Genomic DNA, 26,260 nt, shown 5'->3' on the forward strand with positions numbered 1-26,260 from the left:
CTCTGCTGTGACATCACTGTCTATTATCCCTGTACTGTGACATCACTGTCTCATCACTGTCTATTATCCCTGTACTGTGACATCACTGTGACATCACTATCTATTATCTCTGTACTGTCTATTATCCCTGTACTGTGATATCACTGTCTATTATCTCTGTACTGTGACATCACTGTCTATTATCTCTGTACTGTGACATCACTGTCTATTATCTCTGTAATGTGACATCACTGTCTATTATCTCTGTACTGTGACATCACTTTCTATTATCTCTAGACTGTGACATCACTGCAATATCTCTACTGTGACATCACTGTCTATTATCGCTGTACTGTGACGTCACTGTCTAATCTCTGCTGTGACATCACTATTATCTCTGTTGTGACATCACTGTCTATTATCCCTGTACTGTGACATCACTGTCTATTATGTCTGTGCTCTGACATCACTGTCTATTATCTATGCGCTGTGACATCACTATTATCTCTGTACTGAGACATCACTGTCTATTATCTCAGTTGTGACATCACTCTCTATTATCGCTGTGCTGTGACATCACTGTCTATTATCTATGTGCTGTGACATCACTATTATCTCTGCTGTGACATCACTGTCTAATCTCTGCTGTGACATCACTGCCTATTATCGCTGTCCTGTGACATCACTGTCTATTAACTCTGTACTGTGACGTCAATGTCTATTCTTGCTGTACTGTTACATCACTGTCTATTATCCCTGTACTGTGACATCACTGTCTATTATCTCTGTACTGTTACATCACTGTCTATTATCCCTGTACTGTGAAATCACTGTCTAATCTCTGCTGTGACATCACTGTCTATTATCTCTGTACTGTGACATCACTGTCTATTATCTCTGTACTGTGACATGACTGTCTATTATCGCTGTACTGTGACATCACTGTCTAATCTCTGCTGTGACATCACTGTCTATTATCCCTGTACTGTGACATCACTGTCTATTATCTCTGTGCTGTGACATCACTGTCTATTATCTATGTGCTGTGACATCACTATTATCTCTGCTGTGACATCACTGTCTAATCTCTGCTGTGACATCACTGTCTATTATCTCTGTACTGTGACATCACTGTCTATTATCTCTGTAATGTGACATCACTGTCTCTTATCACTGTACTGTGACATCACTTTCTATTATCTCTGTACTGTGACATCACTGTCTATTATCTCTGCTGTGACATCACTGTATATTTTCTGTACTGTGACATCACTGTCTATTATCGCTGTACTGTGACATCACTGTCTAATCTCTGCTGGGACATCATTGTCTATTATCCCTGTACTGTGACATCACTGTCTATTATCTCTATACTGTGACATCACTGTCTATTATCTCTGCTGTGACATCACTGTATTATCTCAATGCTGTAACATCACTGTCTATTATCCATGTACTGTGACATCACTGTCTATTATCTCTATACTGTGACATCACTGTCTATTATCTCTGCTGTGACATCACTGTCTATTATCACTGTACTGTGACATCACTGTCTATTATCCATGTACTGTGACATCACTGTCTATTATCTCTGCTGTGACATCACAGTCTATTATCTCTGTACTGTGACATCACTGTATATTATCTCTGTGCTGTGATATCATTGTCTATTATCTCTGTACTGTGACAGCACTGTCTATTATCCCTGTACTGTGACATCACTGTCTATTATCTCTGTACTGTGACATCACAGTCTATTATCCCTGTACTGTGACATCACTGTCTATTATCTCTGTACTGTGACATCACAGTCTATTATCTCTGTACTGTGACATCACTGTCTATTATCTCTGTACTGTGACATCACTGTCTATTATCTCTGCTATGACATCACTGTCTTTTATCTCTGTGCTGTGACATCACTGTCTATTATCTCTGATGTGAAATTACTGTCTATTATCTCTGTACTGTGACATCACTGTCTATTATCTCTGATGTGACATCACTGTCTATTATCACTGTAATATGACAACACTTTCTATTATCTCTGCTGTGACATCACTGTCTATTATCTCTGTACTGTGACATCACTGTCTATTATCTCTGATGTGACATTGCTGTCTATTATCTCAGTACTGTGACAACACTGTCTATTATCTCTGTACTCTGCCATCACTGTCTATTATCTCTGCTGTGACATCATTGTCTATTATCCCTGTACTGTGACATCACTGTCTATTATCTCTGCTGTGACATCACTGTCTATTATCCATGTACTGTGACATCACTGTCTATTATCTCTATACTGTGACATTACTGTCTATTTTCTCTGCTGTGACATCACTGTCTATGATCTCTGCAGTGACATCACTGTCTATTATCCCTGTACTGTGACATCACTGTCTATTATCTCTGTACTGTGACATCACTGTCTATTATCTCTGTACTGTGACATCACTGTGTATTATCTCTGCTGTGACATCACTGTGTATTATCTCTGTGCTGTGTCATCACTGTCTATTATCTCTGTGCTGTGACATCACTTTCTATTATCTCTGTGCTGTGATATCACTGTCTATTATCTCTGCTGTGTCATCACTGTCTATTATCTCTGTGCTGTGTCATCACTGTCTATTATCTCTGTGTTATGACATCACTTTCTATTATCTCTGTGCTGTGACATCACTTTCTATTATCTCTGTGACATCACTGTGTATTATCTCTGCTTTGACATCACTGTATTATCCCTGTACTGTGACATCACTGTCTATTATCTCTGCTGTGACATCACTGTCTATGATCTCTGTGCTGTGACATCACTTTCTATTATCTCTGTGCTGTGACATCACTTTCTATTATATCTGTGACATCACTGTGTATTATCTCTGCTGTGACATCACTGTCTATTATCCCTGTACTGTGACATCACTGTATTATCCCTGTACTGTGACATCACTGTCTATTATCTCTGTACTGTGACATCACTGTGTATTATCTCTGCTGTGACATCACTGTGTATTATCCCTGTGCTGTGACATCACTTTCTATTATCTCTGTGCTGTGACTTGTTGTTTTGTCTCCAGAATAGAATCCAGCAGCATTTATTATCCATGCACAGCGAGGTCACTGGGATAATTGTCCTTCTGCTGAGGAATTATTGTGTCTACTGATCTTATATTGATATCTTATTACTAATTTTATGGGAAATCACATTATTTTTTTGTATGCAGGATAATCACCGATCACCGTGCTGTTACATAACTGCTTACTACTGTGATAATGTTTATCAGCACTATGGCGTTACTGTGTGCCCCATCGCTGTGCCCGTTATTTCTTTGCTATGACTCCACTTTTCTCATCCTTGCGGATTCCCCTCTTTGCAATGTAGAAGGCGAAATTCACAACAAAACAGCCACAAAATGTGTATGTAAAATTTAGTGAATGCAGCTTTTGTTGCACAACAAATCTATAATGGATTTTTCTATTACGTGTGAATATACCCTAGCTTGGCTCCACTGAGGTTAATGGAGCTGAGCTGCAATATCATACACAACCTGTACACTGGTGTGGCACTGGTTTTGGGGGCAAAAACCACCAACTTTTTGTAGCAGACCCAGCTGAGCTCTGCAGGGGGATGTTTTCCCCCTATGAACCTTTATTTGTACAATAGGGTACATGGTGGCAAAGAAGAGGAGCACACACACGGTAAAACAATGTAACTAATATCACATAGAAAATGAATAAAAATAATTACATACATCTATCAAGGAGCATCAGGTAAAGATAAGACTATATACAGTACAGACCAAAAGTTTGGACACACTTTCTCATTTAAAGATTTTTCTGTATTTTCATGACTATGAAAATTGTACATTCACACTGAAGGCATCAAAACTATGAATTAATACATGTGGAATTATATACTTAACAAAAAAGTGTGAAACAACTGAAAATATGTCTTATATTCTAGGTTCTTCAAAGTAGCCACCTTTTGCTTTGATGACTGCTTTGCACACTCTTGGCATTCTTTTGATGAGCTTCAAGAGGTAGTCACCGGAAATGGTTTTCACTTCACAGGTGTGCCCTGTCAGGTTTAATAAGTGGGATTTCTTGCCTAATAAATGGGGTTGGGACCATCAGTTGTGTTGTGCAGAAGTCTGGTGGATACACAGCTGATAGTCCTACTGAATAGACTGTTAGAATTTGTATTATGGCAAGAAAAAAGCAGCTAAGTAAAGAAAAACGAGTGGCCATCATTACTTTAAGAAATGAAGGTCAGTCAGTCCGAAAAATTGGGAAAACTTTGAAAGTGTCCCCAAGTGCAGTTGCAAAAACCATCAAGCGCTACAAAGAAACTGGCTCACATGAGGACCGCCCCAGGAAAGGAAGACCAAGAGTCACCTCTGCTTCGGAGGATAAGTTTATCCAAGTCACCAGCCTCAGAAATTGCAGGTTAACAGCAGCTCAGATTAGAGACCAGGTCAATGCCACACAGAGTTCTAGCAGCAGACACATCTCTACAACAACTGTTAAGAGGAGATTTTGTGCAGCAGGCCTTCATGGTAAAATAGCTGCTAGGAAACCACTGCTAAGGACAGGCAACAAGCAGAAGAGACTTGTTTGGGCTAAAGAACACAAGGAATGGACATTAGACCAGTGGAAATCTGTGCTTTGGTCTGATGAGTCCAAATTTGAGATCTTTGGTTCCAACCACCGTGTCTATGTGCGACGCAGAAAAGGTGAACGGATGGACTCTACATACCTGGTTCCCACGTGAAGCATGGAGGAGGAGGTGTGATGGTGTGGGGGTGCTTTGCTGGTGACACTGTTGGGGATTTATTCTAAATAGAAGGCATACTGAACCAGCATGGCTACCACAGCATCTTGCAGCGGCATGCTATTCCATCCAGTTTGCGTTTAGTTAGACCATCATTTATTTTTCAACAGGACAATGACCCCAAACACACCTCCAGGCTGTGTAAGGGCTATTTGACCAAGAAGGAGAGTGATGGGGTGCTATGCCAGATGACCTGGCCTCCACAGTGACCAGACCTGCACCCAATCGAGATGGTTTGTGGTGAGCTGGACCGCAGAGTGAAGGCAAAAGGGCCAACAAGTGCTAAGCATCTCTGGGAACTCCTTCAAGATTGTTGGAAGACCATTTCCGGTGACTACCTCTTGAAGCTCATCAAGAGAATGCCAAGAGTCTGCAAAGCAGTCATCAAAGCAAAAGGTGGCTACTTTGAAGAACCTAGAATATAATACATATTTTCAGTTGTTTCACACTTTTTTGTTAAGTATATAATTCCACATGTGTTAATTCATAGTTTTGATGCCTTCAGTGTGAATGTACAATTTTCATAGTCATGAAAATACAGAAAAATCTTTAAATGAGGTGTGTCCAAACTTTTGGTCTGTACTGTGTATATATATATATATTATATATATATATATATATATATACACATATATTTTAATAACACAACAACAGTTAAATTAATAATAATCCACACCTAATTACATTCTACAAAAGTCTGTGGGCGTAATTACAGAAAATGCAGCTGCTATGGGACCCTCATAAGTAAGGGAATATTCTACTGCTTTGTAGGGAATAACACATTGTCTTTCCACCACTACTATTTGTGCTCCCTGATATATGTCACTGTTATAAATCCTAATTATTGTGCTACTTTACTGATTTTTAATTTTTATGTCATAAATCAATAGTACACATGAAAGTAAGCAACCTTGTAATATATCTTATCAGAAAAATGTGCTTCTTTTTTTCTCTGCCAGAATTGATAAGTCATTATCAAAATTCTCACTTGTGAAGTTTAACGAGTAAAGTTTCTCCTTGAGGAGAGTAACAAGCTAGGCCTGGCATGTCAGAGTGAGGCAACTTATATAAGCCATGCAAATCAGATCTCATACTTTCCTACTTCCAATAGGTGGCGCTAGAGTTCTAGTCCTCTTCCTCTCTGAAGAGGCAATTTGATATTTAATTTCCCAGAGGAGCATTGCATGGTGTATATAAGTCTCCTCACTCTGACATGCCAGGCCTGGCTTGTCACTCTCTACAAGAAGAAAAGTTATCTATTAGATCCCAGTCTTAGCCTCTCACCTAGCCAAATTAGATCTCATATGTTGCACTGATGAGTGGCAACACCCTGAATCACTGTCTTTGCAAATTGAGATTCAGGTTTGGCTTCTTATCCTAAGTTGTATGACAAGGCTCGTTAAAGGATCGATATTGACTTTTAGGATTGCTGCTTCCTATAGGTGACGCTAGATTTCTAGTCCTCATCCTCTCGGATCAGGCAATGTGCATATTCGATTCTGAGGTAAAATCTGTATTCGGTGACGACAGACTTTCCAATTAGACACCTCCAGTGTTGTCTGTCTTTGCTAAAGGACTAAAGGGCTGCACACTAACCCGAGTGGGCGAACCTGCCCTACTGTATGGACTATTTACTTTATGCTTCACTTTGTGCCGGAAAAGGCTGTTTTTGTTTTGTTATCCTGAGCGGTTTATGGAGTCTTAATAAACCAACCCGGACGTTTTGCTGAAAACCGCTTCCCGTGCCTCAAACCGCAACCAAGTGAGTAGAAACTTTACAATAGTTTATTGCTGGATTACAATAAAACAGTGACATGGCAGGATTATATTAGTGCAGGAGTGACAGCAGTAGCAGTACAGGCGGACGTGTAGCCATCACTGATGACTTACCATAGCCGTCGGGGTTGGAGCGAGGGGTGTAGAAACTCTGGACGCCGCAGGTCTTGCAGAAAGTATGCTGTGCTTTGTTAGTGTTGAACGTGTAGGTGGTGAGGTTATTTGCACCCTGAAGATGCAAAAGTCACAATTAATATGAAGTGTAATTTACTGAAGCACGAACTTTACATGTTTAAAGCTGTCCTCCTCCTCCTCAGTTCTAGGTTACAAAGGTCTGATTAACATCACATGCAAGAGATAATCTGGTGTCAGCAAAACAGTGTGTAGTTTTCATGATACTTTCTGCATTATTCCTTCAAGACTCGGCTCGCAGTCATTTATCAATAACTCCCATGGTAATATCTCATGGGATATAAATCTGTCCTGATCATGTGATGGGAAGATCTGGATGGGACAAACGTGTGCAGATAGGGCAGTACTGTAAGGAACAAAAATGGGGTTGAGGGTGACGGTAGCGTTCACCTGTAAGGCTTGTGTATGGACACAACACCTGTGGAAGCCTGATATGCCTTAGCTGCAGCCCCGTGGCTGGAGGAGAGTATCGTTCAGATAGCAGTTTGGCAAAGCGGAGATAATCATGATGTGCAGGCCAAGCTGCACTGACGAAAAGGATGAAATAAGGAGAGTAGAAGCAAGGTTTTTTTTCACACCAAGGCGTTTCGGTGCCTTCCTCAACCTTGCCGGGCTATGTTCACAGAAAGGGTGAGATCCAAAGAGTATAAGCAAGTTTTTTTATTCGCACCCACGCGTTTCGGTGCTTTTCTCAATCTTACATCTCATCCTTTCCTTCAGATCTTCCTAGCCCGCACATCATGATAATCTCCACTTTGCCAAACTGATCTTGTAATGGACACACAGGTGCACAACTCGTTCTGAGACACATCTCTGTTACCTGTACTGTGATGAGCCATACAACCGTTTCCCCATCACGTGACCAGCACGGATTTTTATTAACTGGAAGATAACAATGAAAGTGTCTATTGAATTAAAGCAACCAGTTATCTTTATAAATTACAGGAAAGTACTGAAAAGAGACCCACTCAAATATATCTATAGGCACCAATTTACCACACAGCAGCCACAAGAGTGTACTTTTATCCACCATCCGGCTGATAGATGTTGGTATACCTATTTGTCCTGAGTATGCTATACAATCACAAGGCTTCTGGAACAATATCCTTTGGACAGACGAGACCAAAGTGGAGATGTTTGGTGAAACACAACCAGTATATCAGCATGAAAAACACCTCATACCTACCATCAAGCATGGTGGTGGCTGGGAGATGATTTGGGTTTGTTTTGCAGCCAGAGGAACTGGGCACAAATCAATCATGAAGTCCTCTGTGTACTAAAGTATTCTAGACCTAAACGTGAAGTCATATAAACAAAAGCTAGTTTGGCCAAAACTGGGTCATGCAACAGGACAATAATCCCAAGCACAACAGCAAATCTACATTATAATGGCTGAAAAAGAAAAGACTCAAGGGTTGCAATGGCCCAGTTACAGTCCAGACCTCAACCGAATAGAAATACTTTGACGGGGTCTTAAGAGAGCTGGGCATAAACAAATGCCCATGAACCTCAATGAAGTAAAGCAACGTTGTAAAGAAGAGTGTGAAAAAATTACTTCAGAATGATGTGAGAGACTGATACAGTTATACAGAAAGTAATTACTTCATGTTATTGCTGCTGGAGGTGTTTTCAAACACTGTTTCTGCATTTTGTCTTTTTATTAAAGGGAATCTGTCAGCTGGTGTTTGCTATCTAATCTGAGGGCAGCATGAGGCAGTGTTGAGACACTGATTTCAGGGATGTATCACTTATTAGGCTGTGTGCTGTTGTTTCAATAAGATAAGTGTTTTATCAGCAGGAGATCATTACTGCTGGACCAGATTCCCGCGTGCCTCCTGGTCCAACCACACCTTCAGCATTGATTAGCAGTAAACTGTCAATATACAATGTACATGGTGAGCTGTGGTGGGGGTGGGGTTAGTGAGTTCTGCTACAGCTACAGCAGAGAAAACTCTGATTGTATCAGAACTGCTGCACCCAGTAAACTAAGTGATACATCGCTGGAATTAGGGTCTCTGTCCCTGCATTATGCTGCTCTCAGATGAGGTAGCAAAAATCTGGTGGCAGATTCCCTTTAAGTTTTGATATGTAAAACCCTAAAATTCAAAGAGGGTGTACTTAGTTTTTCTCGTAACTGTATAAAAGGGCATAAGTCAAAGGAACATAAAGTAGAAATCCTCTTGATGTACAGTATACCACGCTTGGCGTAAATCCTGACGGTCCAGTGTGATAGGCGTCCTTGCTATCAGGGCTGTGGAGTCGGAGTCGGTGCTCATTTTGGTGGAGTCGGAGTCGGTATAAAATGGACCGACTCCGACTCCTAGAATATATAATAAATTGGGTACAGTAGTTCAATGCAGAATGTGCTGAATATTTTTTCATAGGAATTTGGTAAAGTTATGAAATGTCCTATAAATGTCTGTTCTATTCCTGATCTAAGGCTACATTCACACACCGTGTTTTTGCTGAGTTTTTTGAGGATACGTTTTTCAGCTGCAAAAGCAGATCAGCTTTTTAAAAAACCGCATCACCTGAAAAGTTTTTGAGCTCATAGATAATGTTTTCAATAAAAACGCCGAACAAACTGACATGCTCATTCTTTGTGAGGATCCGTATTTGAGCCTAAAAACGTATCCTCACAAAACGATGTGTCTGAATGTCATATCTTGAAACCCATTGACTTTGCTGGGATGCCCAGAGACACTGCATTTTACTGCAAAAAACGGATTCGCAAAAACGCTGTGTGTGAATCATGGCTGTAGCCAGTGAGGGGCAGGGGGGCAGATATGTTTAAAAGACAGCTCATACAGCTCGTTGTGAGGGACGGTGTACCATTATCATTATTTGCACGACCAGCTTTTACAGCTCTTATGGAGAAATGGCCCGCAAACTTGGTGTTTCTCTGGAAAGAGAAAGTATTAGAAAATTAGTGATTGAAGAAGCCCTTAAACAAAAGGAAGATCTTAAAAAGACTCTCAAAAGACGCGTCATGTTTCTTAAGATGGATGCCTGCACACGTCACAGTGTGAACTATTTTGCCATCAATGTTCCATATGTTTGTGTCAACAAAGAAATTGTTACCAAGACACTGGCAGTAAAAGATACTAAAGCTCATCACACCAGCCAGCTTCTCCAGGCCTTAGTGGAAAAAGTTCTGCAAGATTACCAACTCAAAAAAGAACAGGTTCTTGCTATTGTAACGGACAATGCTTCAAACATGATAAGTGCAATTAAACGGATGAATGAGAGTAATGAACAACAGCTAGAAGAAAATGTAGGATCCAGTATGTTTGAGATGGAAGGCCACAGTGCTGTTCATGTAACTGAGGAACAAACAGATATTACAACAGAAGAACAGTAAAATTATACTTTAGAAATAGATGATCTTGTTGAAGCGGCTTCAAAACACTTTCCTATTCATCACATGCGCTGTGTTGTGCAGACGCTGCAGCTGGCAATAAGAGATAGTCTGCAAGAGGGACATGCTGGAAATCTGATTGGAAAAGTGAGGAAATAGGTTATTGCCGCCAGAACCCTTAAAATTGAAGAGACGTGCTGGGAAAGGGGCAATTGTCGATCAAGCCACTCGGTGGGGCAGCACTTATTTAATGATTGAGCGATTGCTTGAACTAAAACCGTTTCTTATAGATATGGCGAACCCTCAGGTAACCCTAAATAAAGGTCAATGGACACTGGTGGCTGAATTGAAGGAATCACCCATTTACCGTGACTAAAAAAATTACAAGCTGAGGATTTAGCTCCTGGCATTTTCATAAGGGAGTGGAAGAACTTGCTATTTTGCCTGTCCCAAAGAGGAGGTTTAATCGCAGATGGCATTTCTGCTTCAATGAAACGGAGAGAGACACAGATATTGGAAAATAAAATTTTTCTGGCAGCTGTTTATGTGGACCCGAGTCATCGTATACTGCTTGATGATCAACAGCTTACTAAAGGAAAAGAAGCTCTGACTGAGGTAGCAGTTAGGATGAGTGGCCTACAGGAGGACTGCCAGGCGCAGGAGGACTTGGGTCCTGACAGTGCTACTGCTGCCATATCTTCATCCTCATCAGATGAGGAGTTTGACTTTGACAAGTATTTGGATGACATGGAGCAGGCAAAGCGTTGCCGCAAGGAAAAAGATTTCACTCAGTCTCCTATAGCAAGCAGATTGACCATATTTCAGCAAAATGTTTCACTTGCTCTCAGAGAAATAGAAAAATTCAACCGTTCATAAAAACTGACTGTGCATGAGGCAATTCCTTTATACCCGTAAATTGTTAGAGATGTTGCCCATGTGGGTACGGCTTTGCATCCAACCCAAGTTAAAATTATTAGGTCAGATTTAAGGTCATCTATGAAGGAGGATCTGATGGAGGCGATACTATTTCTTAGAACAAATTCATAGACCGCACAAATGTCATTTAGTATGATTTTATTGAAAACTTTTTTTTCCCACTTACATAGTTTATTACATAGTGTTATATATATATACACACAATATATATATATATATATATATATATATATATATATATATATATGTAATCGATATTACATTGTGTATTACATATTTACAATTTATTACAGTTTTTTGTGTTCTAAAGTTGTATTCCAATAAATATATATTATGCTCTATCTAAATATCTTAATTATTGTATCATAAAAATGATTAAATGTCTGATGTTCACATTGTACTACAATAAATTTTTCACTTAAATATAAGCAATATATGTGGGAGTTGGAGTCGTGGAGTCGGTGTAAGGGAAATTGAGGAGTCGGAGTCGCAGGTTTGGCTTACCGACTCCACAGCCCTGCTTGCTATGGCATCTATCCCTCCTCCTGGCTTCTGATCACCCACCGTCCTCCTGCTTTGACTGACGTGGATGACGCCTCCTACGTCATCCACACAGCCGGGTGGAATCTCACGCCTGTGTACTTTGCTCTGCCCTACTGTGGGCAGAGCCTAAAACATAAGGGCACATGCTCTCTTATGTTTTAGCCTCTGCCCGCAGTAGGGAGCATGCGCAATTATGTTTTAGGCTCTGCCCGCAGTAGGGCACATGCTCTTGTGTTTTAGGCTCTGCCCGCAGTAGGGCGCATGCTCTCTTTATGTTTTAGGCCCTGCCAGCAGTAGGGCACATGCGCACTTGTGTTTTAGGCTCCGCCCGCAGTAAGGCGCATGCTCTGTTATGTTTTAGGCTCTGACCGCAGTAGGGCGCATGGCACTTGTTTTAGGCTCTGCCCGCAGTAGGTCGCATGCGCACTTATATTTTAGGCCCTGCCTGCAGTATGGCGCATGCGCACTTATGGTTTAGGCTCTGACCGCAGTAGGGTGCATGAGCACTTATATTTTAGGCCCTGCCCGCAGTAGGTCGCATGCGCACTTATGTTTTAGGCTCTGCCCGCAGTAAGGCGCATGCTCTGTTATGTTTTAGGCTCAGCCCGGAGTAGGGCGCATGCGCACTTATGTTTTAGCCTCTGCCCGCAGTAGGGAGCATGCGCACTTATGTTTTAGGCTCTGACCGCAGTAGGGCGCATGGCACTTGTTTTAGGCTCTGCCCGCAGTAGGTCGCATGCGCACTTATATTTTAGGCCCTGCCTGCAGTATGGCGCATGCGCACTTATGTTTTAGGCTCTGCCCGCAGTAGGGCACATGCTGTTATGTTTTAGGCTCTGCCCGCAGTAGGGCGCATGCTCTCTTATGTTTTAGGCTCTGCCCGCAGTAGGGCACATGCTCTTGTGTTTTAGGCTCTGCCCGCAGTAGGGCGCATGCTCTCTTATGTTTTAGGCTCTGCCCGCAGTAGGGCACATGCTCTTGTGTTTTAGGCTCTGCCCGCAGTAGGGCACATGCTCTTGTGTTTTAGGCTCTGCCCGCAGTAGGGCGCATGCTCTCTTTATGTTTTAGGCCCTGCCTGCAGTATGGCGCATGCGCACTTATGGTTTAGGCTCTGACCGCAGTAGGGTGCATGAGCACTTATATTTTAGGCCCTGCCCGCAGTAGGTCGCATGCGCACTTATGTTTTAGGCTCTGCCCGCAGTAGGGCACATGCTCTTGTGTTTTAGGCTCTGCCCGCAGTAGGGCGCATGCTCTCTTTATGTTTTAGGCCCTGCCAGCAGTAGGGCACATGCTCTTGTGTTTTAGGCTCCGCCCGCAGTAAGGCGCATGCTCTGTTATGTTTTAGGCTCTGACCGCAGTAGGGCGCATGGCACTTGTTTTAGGCTCTGCCCGCAGTAGGTCGCATGCGCACTTATATTTTAGGCCCTGCCTGCAGTATGGCGCATGCGCACTTATGGTTTAGGCTCTGACCGCAGTAGGGTGCATGAGCACTTATATTTTAGGCCCTGCCCGCAGTAGGTCACATGCGCACTTATGTTTTAGGCTCTGCCCGCAGTAAGGCGCATGCTCTGTTATGTTTTAGGCTCAGCCCGGAGTAGGGCGCATGCGCACTTATGTTTTAGGCTCTGCCCGCAGTAGGGCGCATGTGCACTTATGTTTTAGGCTCTGCCCGCACTAGGGCGCATGCTCTCTTATGTTTTAAGCTCTGCCCGCATGAAGGGCGCATGTACACTTATGTTTTAGGCTCTGCCCGCAGTAGGGCGCATGCGCACTTATGTTTTAGGCTCTGCCAACAGTAGGGCGCATGTGCACTTATGTTTTAGGCCCTGCCTGCAGTATGGCGCATGCGCACTTATGGTTTAGGCTCTGACCGCAGTAGGGTGCATGAGCACTTATATTTTAGGCCCTGCCCGCAGTAGGTCGCATGCGCACTTATGTTTTAGGCTCTGCCCGCAGTAGGGCACATGCTCTTGTGTTTTAGGCTCTGCCCGCAGTAGGGCGCATGCTCTCTTTATGTTTTAGGCCCTGCCAGCAGTAGGGCACATGCTCTTGTGTTTTAGGCTCCGCCCGCAGTAAGGCGCATGCTCTGTTATGTTTTAGGCTCTGACCGCAGTAGGGCGCATGGCACTTGTTTTAGGCTCTGCCCGCAGTAGGTCGCATGCGCACTTATATTTTAGGCCCTGCCTGCAGTATGGCGCATGCGCACTTATGGTTTAGGCTCTGACCGCAGTAGGGTGCATGAGCACTTATATTTTAGGCCCTGCCCGCAGTAGGTCACATGCGCACTTATGTTTTAGGCTCTGCCCGCAGTAAGGCGCATGCTCTGTTATGTTTTAGGCTCAGCCCGGAGTAGGGCGCATGCGCACTTATGTTTTAGGCTCTGCCCGCAGTAGGGCGCATGTGCACTTATGTTTTAGGCTCTGCCCGCACTAGGGCGCATGCTCTCTTATGTTTTAAGCTCTGCCCGCATGAAGGGCGCATGTACACTTATGTTTTAGGCTCTGCCCGCAGTAGGGCGCATGCGCACTTATGTTTTAGGCTCTGCCAACAGTAGGGCGCATGTGCACTTATGTTTTAGGCTCTGCCCGCAGTAGGGCGCATGCGCATTTACAGTGGGGAAACAAAGTATTTAGTCAGCCACCAATTGTGCAAGTATTCCAACTTAAAAAGATGAGCGAGGCCTGTAATTGACATCATAGGTAGACCTCAACTATGAGAGACAAAATGAGAAAACAAATCCTGAAAATCACATTGTCTGATTTGGGAAGAATTTTTTTTCAAGTTTGGTGGAAAATAAGTATTTGGTCAGTTACAAAAGTTCATCTCAATACTTTGTTATATATCCTTTGTTAACAATGACAGAGGTCAAATGTTTTCTTTAAGTCTTCACAAGGTTGGCACACACTGTTTCTGGTATGTTGACCCATTCCTTCATGCAGATCTCCTCTAGAACAGTGATGTTTTGGGGCTGTCACTGGGCAACACAGACTTTCAACTCCCTCTAAAGGTTTTCTATAGGGTTTAGATCTGGAGACTGGCTAGGCCACTCCAGGACCTTGAAATGCTTCTTACGAAGCCACTCCTTTGTTGCCCTGGCTTTGTGCTTGGGATCATTGTCATACTGAAAGACCCAGCCACGTTTCATCTTCAATGCCCTTGCTGATGGAAGGAGGTTTGCACTCAAAAGCTCAAGATACATGGCCCCATTCATTCTTTCATGTACATGGGAGGGAGATTGTCAGTGGTCTTGTATGTCTTCAATTTTCTAATTATTGCTCCCATAGTTGATTTCTTCACACCAAGCTGCTTACCTATTGCAGATTCAGTCTTCCCAGCCTGGTGTAGGGCTACAATTTTGTTTTTGGTGTCCTTCGAAAGCTCTTTGGTCTTCACCATAGTGGAGTTTGGAGTGTGACTGTTTGAGGTTGCGGACAGGTGTCTTTTATACTGATAACAAGTTCAAACAGGTGCCAGTACTACAGGTAATGAATGGAGGACAGAGAAGCCTCTTGAAGAAGAAGTTACAGGTCTGTGAGAGCCAGAAATCTTGCTTTTTTGTAATTGACCAAATACTTATTTTCCACCAAAATTTGAAAAAAATGTATTTCCAAATCAGACTGTGATTTTCAGGATTTGTTTTCTCATTTTGTCTCTCATAGTTGAGGTCTACCTATGATGTCAATTACAGGCCTCTCTCATCTTTTTAAGTGGGATAACTTGCACAATTGGTGGCTGACTAAATACTTTTTTTTCCCACTTTATGTTTTCGGCTCTGCCTGAAGTAGGGCAGAGCAAAGTGGGCAGGCGTGAGCTGGCGATCTCTGCGCAGGCGCAAGATTTCGCCCAACTATGTGGATGACGGAGGGGTCATCCACGTCAATCAGAGCAGGAGGATGGCGATCAGAAACCGGGAGGAGGGATAGAAGACTCAGCAAGGACGCCTATCGGACTGGACCGTCAGGATTTACATAGAGTGCGGGAGAGTTTCAAAAGGTTTTTGGGGGGTTAAAAGGGGGAGTCAGGGGTTATATACCCCTTTATGGAATGCAGCACAGGCGCTGATAAAGGTGCTAGTCTTAGTTCAGACATAAAAACCAGGTGACCGGTTTCCTTTAATTTCTATTACACCATTCCAAGCAACAGGTTATTAATAAATTAAAAAATATAACGATGTGAATAGTGTCCTATGCCCCAGGACAGACCTATCACGTTGTTATTTTATTCTTATGCTTTATAATTTCCCTGCATTTTATCAGGATTATTCTGTTTACCTCCTTTCTGAAATTGGCAGCTCGTAATGATTTCATGGTTACGTTCATCAATACATAAATTTGAACAGAATAAAGAAGAACGCTAATAAAGCTGTAGATGCAGTTTCTCTGAACGAAAATGGAAAAACATACGCTACCTTCAGTAACTTGAAGCGCGATGACGGGACGATGAAATGGCGATTCTGCTTCTTCACACAAATGCTGCAGCTAAAAAACAAATCTAAAGTAAGTTAAACTGCATCACACAAATGTACGCTATGTACAATGTACCAGTATTTTGGCTGTTGGGAACATTCCTTTTCACATTATTGTGCTCAATCTTGATGAGGTGTTTGATAATGTAATGGAGGCGTTGTATCACTACCATAGGAAGCATTTGCAAGATGCCTACCCATTGTGAGCCAGAATGAAAAGTTGCTCTGGAAACATTGAGCTTTCCATGTATTCCATGTAGAACCATTCAATTAAATGACTGACGTAAAACTAAAGGGTAAATGTTTGGCAGAACAATGGCTTCTCTGCCGACGTCATGCTGATTTATAGCTGGTTCCCTGCTGCCTAACTGCAGGGAACTGGCTGTCAATCAGCATGACGTCGGCAGTCACTACCCGTCGACAGAGCAGCTGGAAGAGGAAGAAGAGCTGCTCTGTTGACATGCAGCCGAATGGCCTGCAGGAGCGGTCAGTGACCACGATGAGCCATCACCGAATAGACCAGGCAGGTAGTTGCCTCTGTTAGCAACTGTTAGTTTTTAGGCCCATAGTAAAGAAATAATTTAGTCCTGGACAAGCCCTTTAAGCTTTTATTAACAAACACATCAAGTTTATACAGGGACTCAATATTTACAGCGTTGTCCCTTATTTTTCAAAACTTATGCAGTTCGTTCTGGCATTGCTGGATATCTGATTAGACAAGAATGGGCGGTCATCGGCCAGGATCTGACCCAGAAGCTGATATCCAGCTGTCAGAGTGAAGGGCAGAAGTCTTGAAGAATAAGGGACAACGCTGTAAATATTGAGTCTTTGCATAAACTTGATGCATTTGTCAATAAAAGTTTAAAAACTTCAGAAATGTATAAATGTACTTCAGTAACTATAGAAACAGAGGGCTAAAAGATCTAAAAACACTGAAGCAGCAAACTGTGTGAAAACCAAAACTTTGTCAGTCTCAAATGTTATGGCCCTGACAGTCCATACATATATGCTGCCTCCTGCTGGCACACAGGCTGGGTTATACTATTCGTTATGGATGAGTGACTTTCACATTGTACTTCTTAATAACTTACTTGCAGTCAAAGACATGGAGATCAGCAGATGCCCAAACCTCAAAACGAACCGCTCCGCAGTGACATCCTCCGCTGTGCTTCACCAGACCCTTGTACTCACTGCAGAATGACAGAAATGGTAGTGTTCACATCGTCTGCATTCATCGTGTGACACATGTGACCTGACTGAGGGGGGCGGCCTGACTGAGGGGGGCGGCCTGACTGAAGGGAACATCCTGACTGAGGGGGACGGCGTGACTGAGGGGGACGGCGTGACTGAGGGGGACGGCCTGACTGAGGGGGACGGCCTGACTGAGGGGGACGGCCTGACTGAGGGGGACATCCTGACTGAGGGGGACATCCTGACTGAGGGGGGAGGACATCCTGACTGAGGGGTATGACCTGACTGAGGGGGACGGCCTGACTGAACTGAAGGGGACAGCCTGACTGAGGGGGACATCCTGACTGAGGGGGATGACCTCACTGAGGGGGGTGACCAGACTGAAGGGAAGACCAGACTGAAGGGAAGACCAGACTGAGGGGGACGACCTGACTGAGGGGGGCGACCTGACTGAGGGGGACGACCTGACTGAGGGGGACACCCCGACTGAGGGGGACAACCTGACTGAACTGAGGGGGACGACCTAACCGAGGGGGACATCCTGACTGAGGGGGACGAACTGACTGAACTAAAGGGGACAACCTGACTGAGGGGGACATCCTGACTGAGGGGGGGAGGACATCCTGACTGAGGGGTATGACCTGACTGAGGGGGACGGCCTGACTGAACTGAAGGGGACATCCTGACTGAAGGGGACAGCCTGACTGAGGGGGACATCCTGACTGAGGGGGATGACCTCACTGAGGGGGGTGACCAGACTGAAGGGAAGACCAGACTGAAGGGAAGACCAGACTGAGGGGGACGACCTGACTGAGGGGGACGACCTGACTGAGGGGGACACCCCGACTGAGGGGGACAACCTGACTGAACTGAGGGGGACGACCTAACCGAGGGGGACATCCTGACTGAGGGGGACGAACTGACTGAACTAAAGGGGACATCCTGACTGAGGGGGACATCCTGACTGAGGGGGGGAGGACATCCTGACTGAGGGGTATGACCTGACTGAGGGGGACGGCCTGACTGAACTGAAGGGGACATCCTGACTGAAGGGGACAGCCTGACTGAGGGGGACATCCTGACTGAGGGGGACATCCTGACTGAGGGGGATGACCTCACTGAGGGGGGTGACCAGACTGAAGGGAAGACCAGACTGAAGGGAAGACCAGACTGAGGGGGACGACCAGACTGAGGGGGACAACCTGACTGAGGGGGACACCCCGACTGAGGGGGACAACCTGACTGAACTGAGGGGGACGACCTAACCGAGGGGGACATCCTGACTGAGGGGGACGAACTGACTGAACTAAAGGGGACATCCTGACTGAGGGGGACATCCTGACTGAGGGGGGGGAGGACATCCTGACTGAGGAGTATGACCTGACTGAGGGGGACGGCCTGACTGAACTGAAGGGGACATCCTGACTGAAGGGGACAGCCTGACTGAGGGGGACATCCTGACTGAGGGGGACATCCTGACTGAGGGGGATGACCTCACTGAGGGGGGTGACCAGACTGAAGGGAAGACCAGACTGAAGGGAAGACCAGACTGAGGGGGACGACCTGACTGAGGGGGACGACCTGACTGAGGGGGACACCCCGACTGAGGGGGACAACCTGACTGAACTGAGGGGGACGACCTAACCGAGGGGGACATCCTGACTGAGGGGGACGAACTGACTGAACTAAAGGGGACAACCTGACTGAGGGGGACATCCTGACTGAGGGGGACAACCTAACTGAGGGGAACATCCTGACTGAACTGAGGGGGACGACCTGACTGAGGGGGACATCCTGACTGAGGGGGACAACCTAACTGAGGGGAACATCCTGACTGAACTGAGGGGGACGACCTGACTGAGGGGGACATCCTGACTGAGGGGGATGACCTGACTGACGGGGACATCCTGATTGAGGGGGACGACCTGACTGAGGGGGGACATCCTGACTGAGGAGAACATCCAGACTGAGGAGAACATCCAGACTGAGGAGAACATCCAGACTGAGGGGGGCAACCTGACTGAGGGGAACATCCTGACTGAACTGAGGGGGACATCCTGATTAAGGAGCTCGACCTGACTGAGGGGGACATCCTGACTGAGGAGAACATCCTAACTGAGGGGGACAACCTGACTGAGGGGGACAACCTGACTGAGGGGGACAACCTGACTGAGGGGGACGACTTACTGGACTGAGGGGGGCGACCTAACTGAGGTGGACATCCTGACTGAGGGGGATGACCTGACTGAACTGAAGGGGACAACCTGACTGAGGGGGACATCCTGACTGAGGGGGACAACCGAAACTGAGGGGAACATCCTGACTGAACTGAGGTGGACGACCTAACTGAGGGGGACATCCTGACTGAGGGGGGCGACTTACTGAACTGAAGGGGACGACCTGACTGAGGGGGACATCCTGACTGAGGAGAACATCCTGACTGAGGGGGACATCCCGACTGAACTGAGGGGAACAACCTAACTGAGGAGGACATCCTGACTGAGGGGGACGACTTACTGAACTGAAGGGGACGACCTGACTGAGGGGGACATCCTGACTGAGGAGAACATCCTAACTAAGGGGGACATCCTGACTGAGGGGGACGACCTGACTGAGGGGGACATCCTGACTGAGGAGAACATCCTGACTGAGGGGGGCAACCTGTCTGAGAGGGACGACCTAACTGAGGGGGACGACCTGACTGAAATGAAGAGGACGACCTGACTGAGGGGGACATCCAGACTGAGAGGCATGACCTGACTGAGGGGGACATCCTGACTGAGGAGAACATCCTGACTGAGGGGGGACATCCCGACTGAACTGAGGGGAACAACCTAACTGAGGAGGACATCCTGACTGAGGGGGACGACTTACTGAACTGAAGGGGACGACCTGACTGAGGGGGACATCCTGACTGAGGGGGACGACCTGACTGAGGGGGACATCCAGACTGAGAGGCATGACCTGACTGAGGGGGACATCCTGACTGAGGAGAACATCCTGACTGAGGGGGGCAACCTGTCTGAGAGGGACGACCTAACTGAGGGGGACGACCTGACTGAAATGAAGAGGACGACCTGACTGAGGGGGACATCCAGACTGAGAGGCATGACCTGACTGAAGGGGACATCCTGACTGAGGAGAACATCCTGACTGAGGGGGGCAACCTGTCTGAGGGGAGCATCCTAACTGAACTGAGGGGGACGACCTAACTGAGGGGGACAACCTAACTGAGGGGGACGACCTGACTGAGGGGGACATCCAGACTGAGAGGCATGACCTGACTGAGGGGGACATCCTGACTGAGGAGAACATCCTAACTGAGGGGGACGACCTGACTGAGGAGGACAACCTGACTGAGGGGAACATCCTGACTGAACTGAGGGGGGTGACCTAACTGAGGGGGACATCCTGACTGAGGGGGGCGACCTGACTGAACTGAAGGGGACGACCTGACTGAGGGGGACGACCTGACTGAGGGGAACATCCTGACTGAACTGAGGGGGACGACCTGACTGAGGGGGGAACCCTGAGGCACACCATTTATAAAAGTTTATATTATGGAAATTGAAAAATAAACACTGTATTTTAGGCCTCATTCAGTCATCAGTGATTGTACACAAAAAGCTCTCAGAATATTCCCTAGTATTTGGACAGTGTGTCAATTTTTATCATCAATAATTTTCACTTATGAAAAAAAAAAAAAAAAAATTACAAAGCTTTTCCTATAAATTGCAATGTTAATCACGAACTGTACACTGATGCCATCCGGCTTCTGTCCGTAATTTTCACGGACCAGTAGACTTGTATGGGTAATTTTGATCCGTGACTCCGATCTAAAACGGACGTCTTGGTGATTTATTTGTGGACACTCAGTGTAAGCTGCAAACAGACGTCACCAGAAAACCTTCAAAACTGTAGAAAGATAATCCTTTAGTTTCATTGATTTTGTATATGTAGGTTTTAGAGCAGATTTTTCACCTTTTCAGGTCCTGGAAAGAAAACTTTTTGCAATAGCTTCACCATTTCTGTCGCTTTGTACTTTGATCACCATGGGTCCCAGAGGTCGGACCCCCGTCTACATTTATAAACAGTACACTAAATGCTCAGGAACAGCACCATATAGGATCAATAATGCAATGTGTCACCTCTGTCACTGGATCTCAGGGTAAAATGCACAGATCAGGCAGCTCAAAGTGCAAAAGTCACCCCCATGTAATAAGGATATTCAGCCACGTGGGGTGCGCTCTAGCAGCTGCAGTGCGTGGGGTCTGATTCAATCATTTACCCTCCGCTGGTCACAAATTCCTAAACTATACACCAATTAAACAGATACTGGACGGTCCCGCAGCAGGGAGACAGATTACAGCGATCTGTAACCTTATACCTACTAGATGCCAGTGTGCCAACCCATGTAACACTGCTGTGCCGACACTGGATCTACAAGTGGAGGGGCAACAAAGTAGTGCAATTGCACACAGAAGTTTTTCAGTTTTAATACTTTAAAAAATTACCATAGAAGCAAAAAATATTGCATATTTTCAAGACATATTACAACGTTTCTCCTTACATTTCTGTTTTATTATATACTATTAGTAACAATTTTAGAGTATCTTTTCTTCATTCCTCTGTTATTCCTCTTGGAAATATGTGAAAATATTGACCACTAGGTTTTACTATTCCACTTGGTAATAGGGTGAAACTCTACGCCAGGGGTCTCAAACTCGGCTGGGCATATGGGCCGCACATGGAAAAAATTTGAATTTGGGGGGCCGCATTCTTTGCAGGTCAAAGTGATATTTTTAGTGATACCATTTTTTTTGTATACACCATCTGAACATTTTTGCTGTGTTTATTTTATTTTTTTATAGCTTGGGTTGTTACGGATGTGGCAACAAAAAACGTGCAGTTTTTTGTGTTTACCTTAGTTTATATATAAAACAGCATTTTTAGGGCAAAATATTTTTTCATGCTTTATTTTTAATTTTTTTTTTAATTTTTACAATTTTGTTTCCTGCAATTGGCCCCATACAGTAATATTATTTTACAATTAGCACCATATAGCAATTCTGGCAAACATCTTGTAGTAATGTGCCCCACCCATCCTGGTCCTCCTCTTGTAGTAATGTGCCCCAACCTGGTGGTCCCTATCTTGTAGTAATGAGCCCCATGCTGGTGGTTCCCATCTTGTAGTAATGTGCCCCATCCTGGTGGTCCCCATCTTGTAGTAATGTGAGTAATGTTCCCCATCCTAGTGGTCGCCATCTTGCAGTAATGTGCCCCATCCTGGTAGTCCCCATCTTGGTGGTCCCCATCTTGAAGTAATGTGCCACATGCTGGTGGTCCCTATCTTGCAGTAATGTGCCCCATCCTGGTTGTCACCATCTTGCAGTAATGTGCCCCATCCTGGTCCTCATCCTGGAGTAATGTGCCCCATCCTGGTGGTCCCCATCTTGCAGTAATGTGCCCCATCCTGGTGGTCCCCATCTTGCAGTAATGTGCCCCATCCTGGTTCTTGTTTTGGAGTAATGTCCCCCATCTGGTAGTAATGCCCCATCCAGGTCCCTCTATTGTAAATATGGCCCCATCCAGGTCACCCTATTGTAGATATGTCCCCATCCAGGTCCCCATATTGTAGATATGTCCCCATCCAGGTCCCCATATTGTAGAACTGTCCCCTGCGCTGTTCTTCACACACACATAAAATAGAAAAAAAAAAAAAGATTCTTCTCACCTGTCCTCCGTTCCCTCGGTGTCCTTTGTGCACAGAACCCTTGACGATCCCAGCCTGGTCCAGGAGGAGCCACCGACAGCAGCGCTGCATTGCCGCGCAGAGACCCTCTCCCAGCACAGCATATCCCATGCCAGCCAATCAGAGGCCAGCAGATGACATCTGTGCATGGCAGTGACGTCATACGCCGCTGCGCTGGCACACAAATGTCAGCTGCTGGCCTCTGATTGGCCGGCGGCAGGCATTGGAAATGCTGTGCTGGGAGACGGTCTCTGCGCGGCAATGCAGCGCTGCTGTCGGTGGCTCCTCCTGGACCAGGCTGGGATCATCAAACTGCGGGCCGCATAAAGAAGTCTCAGGGGCCGCATGTGGCCCGCAGGCCGCGTGTTTGAGACCTCTGCTCTACGCAGTCTGAAAACTGTCCAGCAATGATGATGCGGTGAACGCGCATACGTTGTGAATACTGCAGCCAATCACTGTCTTCTGTGGCGATGGTAGCACGGTCGGTTGGCACGTGATTACTGAGGACAGTGATTGGCTGCAGCAGTCACGTGCATATGGTTAAAACAGCACCATTGCAGGACAGTTCCCAAAAGGCGGCAGGACCACAGGGGGAGCAACGCTGGTGCGGCGGGATTTTCTAAGTGAATATAACCTATTTTGTAATTTTATTTGTCAATATTTTTTTTCAAAAATTTTTTTCCTTAAGCTTAAGGCTATGTTCACACGTTGCGTTTTTGCTGCATTTTTTTTAAGCAAATTTTAAGCTGCATTTTACAGTACCAGTAAAGTCTATGAGATTTCAGAAATCTCATGCCCACACATTGTTTTTTTTTTCCTGACAGATTTGGAAGACTGCTGCGTTTTTGAAATCTGCAGCCTGTCACTTCTTTAAGCGTTTTTGCTGCGTTTTTTGCGCAAAAACCTGAGGAAGCTGAATCATGTTTTTTTTTATGCACTAAACTTTATCAGCACAAGAGACAAATGTACCTGACAAAAACGCAGCGAAAAAACACAGCAAAACCTGCTTTGTTTGTAAGAGAGCAGGTTTTGACTGCAGAAAAAAAAACGCAACGTGCGAACATAGCCTAAAGGTGTGTACGGAGTTTTTTGGAAGAGGATAAATCTTATGAGCTTTTCAAGCGGAATCCATTTTGAGAAGCAACTCCATTTTTCTTTGGACTCCTAAGGCTGTGTGCCCACAATGAGTTTTTTATGTTGCGTATTTTAGCTGACGTCTAATAGAAGTCTAGGGGGAAAATCTGCACAGAAAACTCAGCATACCCCCCAAGAGAAATTAACATGTTGTGGATTTGAAACACACACCGCAGGTTAGTTTATGCTGAGTAATAAAGAAGCACAGAGGGCAGGAGATTTCTATAAATCCCATCTACTTTGCTATAACTGTAAGACGCTGCTTTATTTGGCAGCAAAAAATACACAGCATCAAAAAATCACCAAAAACTCATTGTGGGAACGCAACTTAAAGGGGTATTCCCATCTCCAAGATCCTATCTCAATACGTAGCAGCTGTAATAATAATAATAATAATAATAATAATATTAGCTAATACCTCCAATTAGAAATGTAGTATAGTTCTTCTGATTTGCTATGTTTCTTTCCTCATGTACAGGCATTGCAGGACCTTAGGTATCCATGGTTACAACCACTGATATAGTGACAGTTAGCTAGTTGCTAGTGGTCGTAACCATGGATACCTAAGCTCCTGCAATGCCTGTACATGAGGAAAGAGACATAGAAATGTAGTATAATTTTTCTGAATCGCTAATTGGAAGTATTTTCTAATATTATTAGTATTACACCTACTACATATTGGGATAGGATCTTGGAGATGGGAATATCCCTTTAAAGCTGCATTTAGGGTATGTGCCCACGATGCAGAAAATTTCTGCAGCGTTTCTGCATGGTCTTGGCAGTCAAAAATGTTTGTGGATTTTACACGCGTTTTTACATGCGGATTTGACTTGCGTTTTTCAAGTGCACTGGAACCTCAAATCCGCATGCAGAAACGCACAAATAATGGACATGCTGCGGATTTTTCCGCAAGGAAAATCGGCTGTGGAAAATTCCACAGCATGGGCACAGAACATGCAGATTTTCATTGGGGATCATGGGGCACGGATTACCAAGCGTTTTGCAAGCGTTTACGCTGCGGAAAATCCACATCAAAAACGCTTGAAAAACGCATAGTGGGCACACAGCCTTACAATAAAAGATTATGGTGAACAAGTGAATTTTAAGAATACACTGAAAGATTATTATGAAATGTGCAAACAGGCCGTCGATCACCAAGTGAACAAGCTACATGCTCGTTCGTTGGGTGAAACAATCTTTTGTGCAGCAGAAAAGATCGCTGTTCTCGGCAGCACATCGTATAAACAAGTCTTGCGCTGTTGAGAACTACGGCAGCCTATGTGAAATGAGTGATCTAGTATAGATGGATCAGTGAACATTGCTATGTACGGTCTGTGGGTGGAATCAGTAAGCGACCGATAGGGATCCGCGGTCACTTAGTGCCGCCAGTCAGACAGGCATCTGACCTTATAGACATATGCCACAGACCTCGCTCTCTCTTAGCAGTCTCAAGTCCCGGAGATTAGATAACATTACATTGTATATTTAGCTTCTTAGATTAGGTCCTGTAATTCTATAGGTGTAAAAGATACCAAGAAAGCAGATGGACGTAGGATAATAAATTCTGTCAGGATAGGAACAGTAGAAAGTGAATGAATCTCCTCGTGAACCCCCAAAACTCTAAATATTAGAAGAGGCATTGAAGGTCTGTTCACTTATTTTTTGCTGAGGTTTTACCTTATTAATCTGTTCTAAAACCACTGTCATTTTAATGAAAATGCCAAAAATAAACCACAAAACCTCATGGAAAAGGCAGCACACCCTAACAAATCACCCATCATTCATGAGAACGGAGACGATCCGATGCTGGTTATGTTGTTGGCCTTGGATTACAATAAACTAAGAATCATTGAAGATCCGCAGAAGACAAAGAAGATTTATCAAAACTGCAACAAAGGAAGAGTGAAGTAGTTGCCAAAAGCAACCAACTCTTGAGACCATTGTTTAAATGCCGTGTTGGCAAATGGGCCATTAAAGAGCATACAAAGATTGTACACCCTCCATACCAGCACGGATCTGTGCATATTGTGTCTTTACTGTGGTTATCGATATATTTTGGGAAGATTACCATATGTATATCTCCTATATATGGAA

The 26,260-nt window shown here is 44.8% G+C and overlaps 1 protein-coding gene across 1 annotated transcript in view; it reads right to left on the bottom strand.

Annotated features, from left to right (window-relative positions):
• CENPV (centromere protein V) overlaps positions 1-26,260 on the bottom strand; it is a 91,005-nt gene that overhangs the window by 60,931 nt on the left and 3,814 nt on the right. The window contains exons 2-4 of the mRNA XM_073670786.1: positions 17,181-17,279; positions 16,033-16,102; positions 6,710-6,824 (exon numbers count right to left, since the gene is read on the bottom strand). Coding sequence (XP_073526887.1) covers positions 6,710-6,824; positions 16,033-16,102; positions 17,181-17,279 — 284 coding nt within the window. The remainder of the gene's footprint in view (positions 1-6,709; positions 6,825-16,032; positions 16,103-17,180; positions 17,280-26,260) is intronic.

This window comes from Phyllobates terribilis, unplaced genomic scaffold (genome assembly GCF_046119375.1).
Source record: "Phyllobates terribilis strain yellow unplaced genomic scaffold, ASM4611937v1 Scaffold_2__4_contigs__length_985480577, whole genome shotgun sequence".
Lineage (NCBI taxonomy): Eukaryota > Metazoa > Chordata > Amphibia > Anura > Dendrobatidae > Phyllobates > Phyllobates terribilis.